The sequence below is a fragment of the Buceros rhinoceros genome, unplaced genomic scaffold, assembly GCF_000710305.1.
Source record: "Buceros rhinoceros silvestris isolate BGI_N320 unplaced genomic scaffold, ASM71030v1 scaffold2119, whole genome shotgun sequence".
NCBI lineage: Eukaryota > Metazoa > Chordata > Aves > Bucerotiformes > Bucerotidae > Buceros > Buceros rhinoceros.
In genome coordinates, this window is record NW_010430733.1 from 22597 (window position 1) to 36737 (window position 14141).

Sequence of the window (14141 nt, forward strand, 5' to 3'; positions counted from 1 at the left end):
AGGGAAAACAAACATCAGTTTTATTTCGCACCATTTCTTGGCTCAGAAACCTCAGACACGTTCGCCAAATTGTGGTTTTGCAGTCATTGGCTTGAGTCTCATGTACCATGAGGCCTCTTTACACTGCTCGTGGTGTGTAAAGGGACATTAAGTAGCCAAAAATGTCCTTTACCACATTATTGTAAAGAATTCTCAGTGTAAATGAGCATCTAAAAGCTGCATGTTTTTCATGTTCGTGTTGGTTGTGGTCACAGCTGAATTTTGAAATTTGGAGTGTCAACCATTGTAAGGGGTGTTTTTGCTCAAAACCAGCCTTGTTTGGGGTAAAAGAGGCCTCTTCTTGTTTAAAACATTCTTAATTATGTCTGAGAAATAACTCATGGCTATGGAACACTTTCCTAAATTGAAATAAATTGTGAAAACAGCAGATTATTCAGTTTTCAGAAGTTTGGGCAATTATTTCACATGTCCCTCTTCCAATGGCTTTGCCCTTATTAGTTGTCATAGAAGTAATAAATTCTTTTATTATGACATCCAACGTCCCAGCTGAAATTAGTTTCATTGTGCTGGGGACAAAACAGAGAAGTGACACTCCCTTAGCCGGAGGATTCTTAGGTTAAAGCCAAAAGTAAGTGAAGGATTGGGAAAGTAGGTACAGCGTACAAGCAAAATAAGGTCATAAAGAATTGGTGCAACTTTGCAAGTTAGAGGGAGTGTGGGTTTCTTATGCCTTTTCTTACTCTTTTTCCATTCTCTTAAGAATAAAACAAGTCTTGCTGCTGAAGGGATTGTGTTCAATCCATCTTTTCATCAAGAGTTGGATGTCTGTTATAGTAAAAGTTTGAGAAAAGAATACTATACGTGGCACATGGATTCAGTGACGACCTTTGCCCTAAACTAAGAAAATGTAAGGAACTGGAATAGTAGACTGTTTCAGTTCAGCAGCTTTCATACTGGCATGTTCAGTGGTGTCCCTATTGTCACTGGTTTTCTTCTTTTTCTGCCCTCCTTTGGCTCCCTGTAAGTCTTGAATTGATGGCAGCTGTTTGAGCCAAACTCAAGACACGTTGCATCACATCAGGGTTTAAATGCTCAAAGGCGAGGGAGGATTGCTACTATTCTGTAGTATTCCTCCAGCAGCTCCCTCTGTTCAACTGAGGTCAATCACTAGCATCATGCAGCACTTCAGTGAGAGAGGAAGATGTTCTTTAATGCTGGCTAGGAAACTGAATTTCCATTCCGCAGTAATTTATTAGTTCTTCAGGGGAATATTTCCAGCCCCGGTCAGTACAAAAAGCCAAAACCCGTGACCCTTAAAGACTATGGTGGACTTCCCCAGAGCTGGAGACCCCAGAAGCCTGTTCCAGGACTTCCAGCCATCCGTCCAACAGCAGGGATCTGGGATGCCTTAAAAAACAGGTGGAGCAGCTATCGCGTGCGCAGCCTCCCTGTGGTCCGCAGGGCTGGAGAGCGGTTGCTGGGCGGCAAAGGTGGCAGGAGGTGGTGGGGAGTGTGGCTGGGGTGGGTTGACTTCTGTGCTTGCGGTCAAAGCAGCCAAGGGAGTCCCTGGGGTTCCCCTGGCTGCCTTAAAGACCCGCAGCTTCTCGGAGAGATTTGTTGGGACTAGTCCATTTCTGCATCACCTTTTCTGCTCTCACCACATTGGCATTTCTTGGCAGGCAAAAGCTCTCTTACAAAATGTCTGACCGGCTCTAATGGTCTTGTTACAATAAGTCGAGATTTTTATCACCTTTTTTTTTATAACTTATTTGGAAGAGGGACTACTCATCTTACCAGCTCTCTTCTCATTCACTGCAGTGTTATCCGCTATCATTGGACAAGCCCTTCATTTGAGGTTCCTAAAAGCATAGATGTTTATGGGCTCTCATACATCTGAAAATGAATGCTTTGTAGAAGTGTTTATTCCATCAAGAAAAAATAAAAAACAGACTCCAGAAGGTCATTGGTAGCTTTGGCTTTCGTATCACAAATTTCTCGGGTAAATATCCATCCCAGCAAATGTAATTTTTTGTAACATATTTGTTTTTTCCTCCTCTCCTTTCTCGTGATCAGAAGTAGCAGCATAAGCCAAAGCAGGGCTCAGAAGGGTTTTGAACTGAGTGTGCCCTACAGATGAATAAACACTTTACCTTCCGAACCCTGGGATCTCTCTTCCAAAGGAAACAGGAAAAGGGGGAGCTCAGAGTCCCTAGCAAAATACCAGCGTGCAGGAAAAAAAACCTGTTTCAATTTTTTTAGCTTTCCCATCAGAAGACTGTTTTTTAGAGCGGGAGGAGGAGAGGAGAGAGGGTGTGAGGAGAGAGGGGAAGGTGGGTGCTGGGAGAGGGGAGGAAAAATACAGTGAATGCTCCTGTAACCTTTGCTCTGTTGATACTAGACAAGACTGCCCCGTTAATGAGTGATTGTTAGCAGATGGCTGTTGAGCAACTTAGTCAGAAGCAGAAGATGTGATTTGGTTGTAGTGCTGGGAGGGTTAGGGTGCAGGGGTGAGGTAAGGGGATATTTAGTCTTTTCATGAGGACTGAACTGTCAGAGATTTATGATTTTTTGTTTAAGTTTTTGGAAGTGGAGGCTTGGGGGAAGGATTGTTTTCTGTGTACTGGTAGTAGGAAGGGTGTTTGGTGCTGAAGGCTGTAACGATTGTTTTTTCGGTTGAGGAGTGTCCCAGCAGCCCTTTGCCTTTGAGAACTGAAAGATGGAAAAACAACTTTAACTTGCCAGACCTCGTGTTTCAAACTGGAAGGAGTGGGCTCTTCCCACTGCTCGGAGCTGTCTGAAGGCTGGTTGAGGGAGCTTTAGGTGTGGATCCGCACTTCGTCTATGCAAGAAAATCGTTACTGTACATTACTGTACTGTGCACCGAATTGTTAGTTAGCGTGTGTGTGAGGGGCAGGAGTCTTTCTGAATGTGTGTGTCCATCCACGCGTGTTTCCTGCTGTGGTATATACCTTGTTCGGGACATCCAGCATACCAACGCATGCCATTTCCTTACTGGTGTTTATTGGGTATGAGTTTGGAAGCAGCCTGATCACGTCCCATTTGCTCTCTGTAGGATTGGGGTGCTTGAACCTATCAGCTTGTCAAGGTTCAAGCTGCTAAGTTGTGTGCAGCTGCCCAGCGTTTCTCAGACTGTGCAGTCCTTAGATTTTATACTTAGCTCTCCTCTGGACCTTGTGAGATATAGGGCTCAGGGGTATGAGGTATGAGTGAGATCAACAAGGATTGCTTCTCAAACTTGTTATTTTCAACCGATGATGTATGGCTTGAGTGAAGGTAAGGACCAAATGCCCAGTACAAGGTTTTGGTGAGAGGAATTTGCAAAAGAGTTTGGTCTTTGGTCAGGAGAGAGGAATCCCGTTTGTACACACCCCTGGCAAACCTTGACCTTTAATAGCAAGTCTTAACGTGACCTCCCACAATCACGAGCTGGGTGACTTAATGTTTTTCTCGTACACTAACTTTACATTAACATGTGTAGGTGAGTGTGTGTACGTACATCTGGAGAGAGAGAGAGAGACAATTTAAGGACTAATTTCTTTGTTCTGTCATCCTTAATTATTCATATTTCTTTTTTGGGGGCAAATAGGACTCTATGACAAATGTTCTTACACCTCCCGTGACCGAGGATGGGTCCTGGGGATTAACACCGTCAGTGACCAGGGGAATAGAGACCCCCGCTATTTCTTCTCTCTGAAGACGGACCGTGCTCGCAAAGTAACCACCATTGCAGCACATCGCAGCTACCTCCCCAACCAGTGGGTGCATCTGGCTGCCACGTATGATGGGCACCTAATGAAACTCTATGTGAATGGCGCCCAAGTGGCCACAAGTGGAGAACAAGTGGGCAGCATCTTCAGTCTTCTGACCTTGAAGTGCAAGGTGCTCATGGTTGGAGGAAATGCCCTGAACCAGAACTATCGGGGTTACGTAGAGCACTTCAGCCTATGGAGGACAGCCCGGTCTCAGAAGGAGATCTTGGTGGACATGGGCCAGGCAATTCACAGGCAAGACATGCCTCTACCTCAGCTAGTTCTTCAAGACAGTTTACTGAATGTGAAAAACACCTGGTCTCCCATGAAGGATGGCAGCAGTCCTCAGAGCAAGTTCAGCTATCATCACGGCTATTTGCTGGATACCAGCCTAGACCCTCCTCTCTGCGGACAGACTGTCTGTGACAACACGGACGTAATTGCGAGCTACAACAAGCTCTCCAGCTTCCGCCGCAACAAAGTCGTTCGCTACCGTGTGGTAAATCTCTATGATGATAAGCACCAGAACCCCACCGTCAGTCAGCAGCAGATTGAGTTCCAGCATCAGCATTTAAATGAGGCTTTCAGCCGCTACAACATCACCTGGGAGCTGGAGGTGCTGGAGGTGAAGAACTCTTCCCTTCGCCACCGTCTCATCCTGGCCAACTGCGATATCAGCAAGATTGGGGACGAGAACTGTGATCCTGAGTGCAACCACACCTTGACTGGGTATGATGGTGGAGACTGCCGACACGTACGCCACACACTCTTCAACAAGAAGAAGCAGAATGGTGTGTGTGACATGGATTGTAATTACGAGCGATACAACTTCGATGGTGGAGAATGCTGTAACCCAGAGATAACAGAGGTCACCAAAACGTGCTTTGACCCATATTCTCCTTACAGGTAGGCAATTTCTTAAACAAGCTTTTTGTGCTCTTATTAATGAATATCTGTCTAGCTATCGATCAGCCTGCTGGCTGTTGAACGCTTGAGTTGTTGCCGATATGGGCTTTGGAGTTTGTAATTAATTATTTTTTTCTTAGTATTTGGCTCACGTTACTGTTATCCAAATGCAATCTCGGTAATGGTCTCAGCAGTCTCTTACCATTGATTTGGTGTTGTCCATCTGGACTAAAGAAAGTTAGTGGTAAAGACAGAAGCAGCTAATTTTGGGAGACCCCTAGTTGTGAAGGGTAGATTGTAGCATTGCACAGTTTATTTTAACCCCTGACTCAGGACTGGAGGTTGGGTGTTAAAGAAAGCTCATATGTGTTTGGAGAGGGAAGAGCCCCTCAGGCATGTAACAAAACATGAATACTGAGGTAGCCTTTAATTCCGTAGGGCTTCTTTGAAGGTAGGTAGATTATTCTGTATTCTTAATGCTGGGAGCATGGCTTTCGGTGAGCTCTGCTGTGGAGGGGCAGCTGCGTCTGTGGCTTATGAGGAGGTTCCTGGCCATGCTGTTGCACACGTTGGGTGAGAAATTGAACTCTTGTGTGCCCCTTTTTATAGATATGAAAAAGGGCGTAATGCCGCCTCATTGCAGATGGCAGGGTAACTTTCTGTGGGTGGATGTAAGTTTGTAAAACGCTGAGATTCTCGGCTACAGGCTTCCTTGGGTCATAGTTTGAAGAGGGACATCCTTGAATCACTTGCATCGGTTGAGTACCAGGTACCCACAATTACTCCAGCTTGTCTTTGATCATCTTCAGATAAGGGTTAGTATATTTAAGTAAAAAGGAGTTACCTGTGAATGAGTTAGAAATATAAACACAGAGAAGAGGAAGGTTAAGGCTGAAATTCTGTTGTCTGTATCCCATGTTACAGGCTTTCTAGGGCAGTTCATGGAGTCATGGGGGAGAAATTCTAAATGGTCAGAACACCCTGTGCCATCAACACTACAGTTCAGGTGAAGAAGGAAAGTATGAGCTGTGCTGGAGTCCCCGCCACTATAGCAATTCAGTCTGTATTTATACCTTCCTTAGTAGAGAGAACTTTTTAAACAACATTATCAGCTCTACTGGAGCTTTAAATACACATAATTAGGCTGCAAAGAAATGTTTCCTTTCCAGTTGTCTGTTTGGTGTGGTTTGGTTTTGTTTTTTTTTTTTAAACTCCAGTGAGGTTGTTTTTAAAAAAATCCTTATAGCTCAGCTTGACTTCAGTCAGTTACCAGCGAACAAAGCGCAAGTGAGGAAATGCTTTAAATACTAACGATTGAAAATATTGAAAGGAAATCTTTTAATACTGTTCAGCTGGAGAGGAACACAACTAAGTAGATATCATCAAAGGCATAATGCGAGTTGGATTGTTTTAACACCGTAGGTCTGAGAATTCAAGGTGTTAGATCTAACAGCTATGATGATATTCAGAAAAATACGTTCTTTTTAATTTGGTAGTACCCTTTCATCACTTGTTCTGTGACCAGCATAATACCCATACAAAATGAAACAAGAAGAGCCTTGTAAATGTGAGTTGACAGATTTGAGACTGTGCCTTAATGTTTTTCTGACGTACAGATGTTTCTATTTCAAATGAAGTCTTTTTGCTGCACAGATTGTACTTGCACAAGCCCAAGCAAGAAATTTTGTTCCAAAATCTGAAGTTACCGTAACACAGCAGAGTTACTTTTCACACACGGTTGTATGTTCCTTTTGGAGACAACCACGTTGCTGGACTTGTCGGAAGGATTTGCACTTCATGCCACTGAGCTCACAGATCTTCTACGTGTTCATTTTGGCTTCAGAAGCACTTCCTCTTGACTGACAAAATGTGAGGGAGGCCTGAGGGTCCCCTTCCACAGTGTAGAGCTGGAGAAAATCCATAGATCCTCCAAAGATTTTTTTTTTTTTTTGCAACAGTTCAATTTCATTTCTTTCTCTGTGCACAGACATTGTAAGGCAGCATTGATCACTGGAAATGAAACCGAGAAGGGCAGTAGAACACATTCCATCTCTCTGTAGCCTTTATTTGGTGGATGATGTGCTTAGGCTGTGCTCATACCCGCCACTATGGGTGTTTGCACTCAGTATGGCAAAACAGAGCAGTTAGGTCTGTGGGCTTACCAGTGAGGTTTGTAAGGCTGAACCTGCTTTGAGTGTTTGGGCTGACAAATACAGGTTTAGGGCAGTGGTTTTGGCAGCAAAATCTTCATTGACTATAAGGGTGAAGCTTCAAACCCTGTGTTTGTCTTTGGTATTGCCTTCAGCATCATCCCCAGAGAGAGATTGCCATGCCAGTTAGTGACTCAGTCAAAATCTGTGACTCAGCTGGCACCATCTGGGCCCATTTTACATCACCAGCCCCTCTTGTCATCACTTTCATTGGCAGAGAGTCCTTAGTCCCCTCTAGTGCAGGCCTTGTACCACATCAATGAAGGCATCTCCAGAGCCACTGAGAGCTCACATCTGATTCCAGGTACTTATTCTGCCAAAGTTCAGTCTAACAATAGCAGAAGAAAGGGAAAAGAGCCTTTAGTCTGAGGAAAGAGGGAGGGGAAAGATGAAATGGTACCAATGAAAAGTTTCCTGAGCTGTGGGCTGTGCAGACCCTTCACAGTTTTTCTTGGTACTGAGGGGCCCTTCAGATGCTACTGGGATTTGTTCCTTCTACATCCTTGGTATCAGCAGCTAGTTCTAGCCAGCAGTTTGCCATGCAGTTTATTCCTGAAATACTTTTGTCCTTTGTAACCAACCAAAAAGTGTTAGTGCTTGATTAATGCTGCTGTAACACAAACTCTCTTCAATGCCTCTTCATCTCCAAAAGAAAATATATCTGTTTCCAGTCACTGTCCTTCTGACTGTCTCAGTCCCAGTGCATCAAGCCCCCACCCTGGGAGAAGGTTGCTGTGAGTCTTGACTGAGGACAACTGCAGATGTGATGTAACTGGAACAATTTCAAAACACCTCAAATCTGCATTATAAGTTTCTTGTGATCCTTTTGGCACCTTGAACAAAGTACTTTGGTGTCCTGTCACCGTTGTGGTGCGAATATGGTGACTTTAGAGCTGATCCCAGCAGCAGAGCTGGTTGGTTGGTTGTGTTTTGTTTGGTTTCTAAGCTCTGTTTCTGGCACTTCTCCAAAAATATTTTCCTCCAAAGAGCTGATATTGTGCCATGGTCTGGCAGCGGGGGGTTTGGCGCATAGGGCTTTAAGTACAGTGATGTATCCATAAGGAAGTTTGCCAGAGGGACAGCACTGATGGAAGGGGACTCTGCTGCCAGAGCTGCTCAGTAGAAAAGCTGTAAACATTGTGGTACCAACTAGATCATCTCCCCTCTTTTTTAACAGCCTACGGGAAAAACCAAAGGACTGGTTACCATTAGCCACACAGCAGGCTGTATCCGAGAATATCTGCCTCCCTTCCTTTTATTAATTTCACGAGTGTGGGACAAAATGTATTTAGTCCCAGCACAAGATTTGCAAATATTGTTCAGCTTTTCTTTGTTTCTGCAATTCTGGGAAATTAGAACATGCTAAGATCATATGGTCTGGCCCAACACAAAGGGACGGAGCGAGGATAAACACACTCATCAGAAAGACGCATTCCTTGTGCTATTTGGGATATTGCTGGTTACAAAACAGGGAGGACTTTGTGCTCATGACACCTACCACGGCTCCTTTTCCAAAAACTTGAAAGAAACAGCAGTAGGATCATAGGAAGTCGTGTGCTGTAAGTGCCATTTGATGTGGCAAATTCTTTCACCACACTATGGTTAACTGAGCCGTTCCTTTTGTGCAACGTTGGGCTTGCACATCAAGCTTCACCACAGGATCGCAGGGACAGATAAGAAAACATGCCCCTTGATGCCTGCTTAGGAAAACACTGATGAAATTCTTGAAACAGTAAAAGCTACTGGAATCTCTTCAAACCCCCTCAGTTCATACAACCTACTGAATCCTTGCTGGAAACCCCCTCAGGATAACTGACCCTGGGGACAGGATTTCTCAATGTCCACATGTGCCCTGAAGGCTCCCGCAGCCCTTCTGCTCTGCCTGAACAGGGGGTAGGGATGAGCTGTACATGCTCTGGAGTCGGTTTGCAGCACCTGCCTGCAGACTCAGGGTGACCCTGAACCGAAGAGCTGGAGCCCAGTGCCTTGCTAATCCCTCCCTTTTCTCTGGCCTTTTCCAACACCTGTATCGAGCAGTTCAGCAAAGCTGAGCGTTGCGTCAAGGTTAAGGGCATCAGCACATTCCAGGCATACATAAATTAGACTCTGGATACACGTTTGAACAATCTAGGAATTTCCATGGTGGTTTTGAACAGTGATGGGTATGGCCGAGCTGTGTATGAAGTGCACACCATGCTGTACCACGTGGACCATGGCAGTCGCGTCAGGGGCAGGGGGCGGCTGGCTGATCCACAGCCCAGATCAGCCTCGTACAGGTAACTGAGCTGTGGCTGCACTGCAGGGCTCCTCCGTGGAGCTTAAGGGCTGATCAGCCTCTTACCTCTTTTTTCTTCTCTTCCACTGGAAATCTTTTCATGAGGCTTCTTTGTGAAATGTGGTCAGCTCACTCTGGAGGAGAGGGACATACTTAATGCCCTTTTCGAGGAGCTAGAAGAGTTGTAAGAACTACTCAGTGATTCCCAATAAAGGACTAATATCCACCTAATCCTAAACACTAAAGAGAACAGAAGAAACCCATCAAAGCTCTTCAATTCAGGAAGCTTGAGAACTTAATCCCCTGCCTCAAACAGACCATTGTGCAGCAATTGACGTGAAGGATTCCCGCATTCACACAGGTATCAGACAGACATAGAACAAATACCTGAGTTTTTGTCTAGGGATTCAGCGTTAAATGTCCAGTTCTTTAGTTACCAGCACCAGGGCTGGTTTAGAAGGTGGAGAGGCAACACTCCCAAGGAGAGAGCTGCTGTATGTTGGTAGCTGCCACACAAAAGCCAATCCCAACAGGAAATCCTCTGCTCTCTGTGTTTATTCTGTCTTCTCTTCCAGATGTCAGGGATGTTACTCAGCTGGGAGGAGTTGCATCTGTTCCCATGCTAGCCACTGACATTTATAAGTCTACTATTGAATTCTGCTATAGACAGGACGGCACTACTAAAGAAACCACCCCTACATATACAACTGCACACCCTCGAACCAGTAGGGGTTTGCTCAGTTTCACTTGACCCACAGTCATCTTCTCCAACTGTTTTTTTCAAGAAACATTTTTTCCCCAAGACTCACCGGACTCATGGTTTCTCTCATGGCCGTTACCCATTACGTAAAAGGATCACGCCTGGTCGAACTGCCGGCTGCTTGGAATGGAGACAGCCTGTAAAATCTGTGGGGTAAACTATCCGAGATCATTAAGAATCCTTGTGGGAGACGATAGATTAAAGTATTATAGTGTCCACTGCTAATGCAGACCCATTTGGCTCTGGCCCTGGAACCTCGCGTGGCGGATGTGCAAGCACAGAGCCTGCAGGTTTGGCAAGGGCTGACGCTGCCCCTCGCTGCTCTGCAGCACTGTGTCCTCCAGGACCAGCTGCCCTGTGGATGCACTCCAGTAACCTCTCACCAGCCACTGTTTAAGCAAACAAGGTGGAGCTCATCCCCTCCCGTGTTCTGAGAAGCAGCAGTGCATATAAGCTGATTTAATCTCTTTGCTGATCGATTCAAATTATCCTGTCTCACACACAGCCCCGCAGTGTGATCGTGTCCAACACGCCTCTTTCAAGTGCTGTGGGGCTTTGCATTAATCGCCCTGGGTTTCTCCCGTGCCCATTTGTGTACAACCTCTCTTCAGTAGAAGGGTGCGAGGTGCCCTTTGTGTCTACTGGCAGCTGAAATTTGTAAATTCGAGAGGCTGCACCTTCCACACAGAGAAGGATGCAAAGCACGGGCTCCTTCTGCGGCAAGCTTAGCCGGGTGAGTACTTAGGTGTGCAAGTCCCATTCTGTCTCTCGGACCAGACTTCTTTCCTGAAAGGAATTTAAGTCCAAGCAATAGCTGCCCCTCGGGGAGGTACAGAGCAGCCACTTCCACCATGCTCCACAGCATCCACGAACAGGATGCGTTTGCCTTCGCCTCTCACATGTGGCACTGGACTTGGGCAAACGGTACTTCATTGTGGTTTTTCCCTGACGATCTCGTCACCGTTGCTGCCAGTGGCAATGTACAGAAATCTTACAGAAGAGAGGATGCTGGCTTGGGCCGTATCCATGGGGAGTTTCGCGGTGCAGCCACATTTCAAACCCTCGGCGTTACTGCTGCCTTCATGTAGAGGGTTCGCAGGGTTCAGGAGAAGGGGTGAGAAGGGTAAGGTAGTTCTTTATATGGTCTCAGCTGAAAATGTCGATGTGAGCAGAGGCAGAAATACTGGCCTAGCAGCTCTGCCTTTGCCTGCTGTCTGTGACCTTACTGCCGGGGGACAAAGCTAACCCAAAAGTGTGATTACTCGGAAAACAGCAGTTTCTATAAGTAGTTGATATTTTGGGGTAGAAAAATACCTTTTTGCCGCAGAGGACTTGCCCACAGCCTCAGCAGATGTGATGGAAGGACTGGGAAAAGAGATAGAAGTTTGGAACAGAACACCCAGGTAACCGTGTGGCAGTGCTGTGATTTTCAGAGCAGTGATGGTCTTGATGTAGCTGGGAGAGCTGAAGCTCACCGGTAAGACAGGTTTCAGCAGCAGGGGAGGTGTCTTTTCTTAAGCCAATTAACAGTGTTAGGAATAAAAAGATAAGAAAAATACAAAGAAAGGTTTATGAACTTGAAAACTTGTACTTTTTTTACCCAAATTAATCAGTAGATCCAGTTAAAAAAACTGATTAAGATTTCTCCCAAGAAATCATTGCTTGTGGGGTTTTTTGTAGTCGTTCTTCAGAGGGATGAGGAGTCTGTGTGAGGGGATTTGGATATGTAAGTGTGTTTAAATTTGAAAGCTGGAGCAGAGTGAGGGGGTGATTAACGACATGGAAAGGTGATGGGAAAGAGGGAGGTCTTGGAAAAGACTGAAGGAAGAAGCATGCGGAGGTAGATCTGTAGGCAACAGCATGAAGCAGTCTGTGTCTACTGGCCCCTGCTTGAACTTCTCTGGCACCAGTTCCTGATGTTTTCAGTCCCTGTCTGCTTCCTCCCTATTCTGTCTTGCTTCTTTCCCCAAGGCAGGTCGTCCCTTCAGTATAGCCCCTCTCCTCTGCCCAGTTTGGGGCTAGAGGAAGCCCAAAAAGTGGATGTCTCGGCTTATCTTCTCAACTGCAGTGAAAAGAATTAATTGACCCTCAGATGCCAGAGGTCCAGGCCAGTGCGGAGCTGTCCCATCACTTTTGCACCTGTCCACCAGTGAGATATGCTTGCGCAGAGTGACTGGCAAAGCCAATTTCAAAGTAGGCACGATGTCTTCTCCATTAGCTTTCTGTCAAGACACCCACTGAAATTGTCATACCGTCCTGAAACCTTCTGTGTGCGGATTTGAGAGGGGTGAAGAGTGTGGGGGATCAGAGGGGCTGCGGAGAGTTCCTGGTAATAATTTCCTTAGAGCTGTCGGGAAATGCAGTGATGCTGAGCCTCACTCCGGGTCTTTTAGGATTACTGAGGTGCGCTGGAACCGCTTCAATATTTGTAACGCGTTCCTGAAAGCTGTGTTGATGCTGATAGCCATAGTCATTTCTCATCTGTTGGAGGCAGAGTCATTGAGCAGTACAGTGGGTATATCCCCAGCCCACAACGTGGCAGAACGTTTAGATCAGGAACTCAAACCACTGCTGTCACAAGCAGTTCGTAGCCCTGGCTGAAGCAGTTACAGGACCCACATGCACTGGAGGAAGATGAGGAGCACGTCCTCTGCGGGGTGAATGAAATTCAGTCCTTCAGTTTTGTTCTGAGTAGATTTGCAATTTTGGAGCTTCTCAGGATAACTCAACTGAAACTACCTAGTTTGCACATAATTACAGCATTCCAAATTAACATAAATTTGCAGGAAAGTGTTTTCGGGTTCATTAATAATGGACGAGTGGCTACACGATTGGACTGCTTGTTCTTGGCTTTCAAAAGCATCAGGGTGAGCTGCACGGAGGAAACTTCTTGGCGTACTTAAATGTTTGGAGTATGAAACTCTAATAAACCTCCGAAACGCCAGGAAATTTGGAGTGAAGGCTGGAACTCCATACCTAGTGCACCCTGCTGGGTCTTTGTATTTCGGAACACGTTATGTTTGTTCACTGAAGTATCCCCAGTACGGAGCTCTTTCGGGTGGAGTTTCACCTTTAACTCTAAATTTCCTGGCATGTGTGAGTTTGAAGTACACGCTTAACTTTTCCCCAGTGCTGTTCTCCATTTTTAATTTCCTTTTTCTTTTAAAGGAAGGACCCTGCTAGAGAGACCCCTGCTAAAAAGGGACCCCACTGAATCCAAGATTAGAGGTTTGGGCCTAATTTGATCTTTCTGAAATTCTTTAGGAGAACTAGGTTCAGCAATTTTTTCTGCCGTGGTTATAAAGACTCTTCTGGCCAATCCACCCCAGTGAAGAATATCGATAAAACCCTGCAGACCAATTATTTGAGAAGGTACCCAGACGTTTGAGTAGTACGTTACAAACCCTGGAAACATGGAACATCTCATGTAAATTCTAGTTAAGGAGCTGGTTGTGGCCATTAATACGTGTGAGCTGTTTGTGGGGAAATGTATTATTTCCGTTAATTCCATAATTGCAGAAGCAGCCTGTGTTTGCTGTTGACACTTGTTAGGTTACATCAGTGATGGTAAAACAGTGGAAACAGCAGTGGTTTGGAATGACAGCAGTGGCAATTACCTGCAATGCTTTTAAAAATAATTTTGGCCTTAGACGTTGAAAAGATGTGTCATCACTGATTTGTGTTGAGGGCAGCTTCAGCAGCATTAAATTGCAAGGCTTTGGAGAACAAAATTCTTTCTGCTGCCTGAAAACACATCTTTTGAGCTATACTGACAGTAGATAATATGGAATAAATTTGTTTCTCATGCTATATGCTTGTCGTGTCAGTAAATTGAGGACTGCAGTGAGAAGCTGTGGTGGTTAGTTTCCCCAGCACAAGACTCCGTTGGTTTTTCAAACCATTCCCATCAGCTTTGCAAGGAGAGTTTATCTCAGAGCGATGTCCCTAGGTGAGATTTGGTTGGTGCTAAAGTCCTGAGCATTGGCTGTGTAAGCGCCCGCAGCCTCAGACCAGGCGTGCTCTAAGTGCCCGGAGCCCCAGCCTGGGTTCCAGTGGCCTGGAGACTCCTGCAGGGTTTCCCTGCTGCCCCTCGCGATGGCCGTGCCGCTGTACGCTTTGCATGGCAGTCCCTGAAACTCCGCAGTTCTTCAGGATTGTCCAGAACTGTAGTTCACGCCAGAGGGAATGCAGAGTGAAGTCCTCCCTCCAGGGAGGATTCC

At 45.7% G+C, this 14141-nt stretch overlaps 1 protein-coding gene across 1 annotated transcript in view; it reads left to right on the forward strand.

Moving 5' to 3' along the window:
* Positions 1-3603: 3603 nt before the first annotated feature.
* PAPPA (pregnancy-associated plasma protein A, pappalysin 1) overlaps positions 3604-14141 on the forward strand; it is a gene marked incomplete at both ends in the record, with an annotated part of 111586 nt that continues 101048 nt past the window's right edge. The window contains one exon of the mRNA XM_010143121.1: positions 3604-4676. Within this exon, the coding sequence (XP_010141423.1) occupies positions 3604-4676 (1073 nt within the window). The remainder of the gene's footprint in view (positions 4677-14141) is intronic.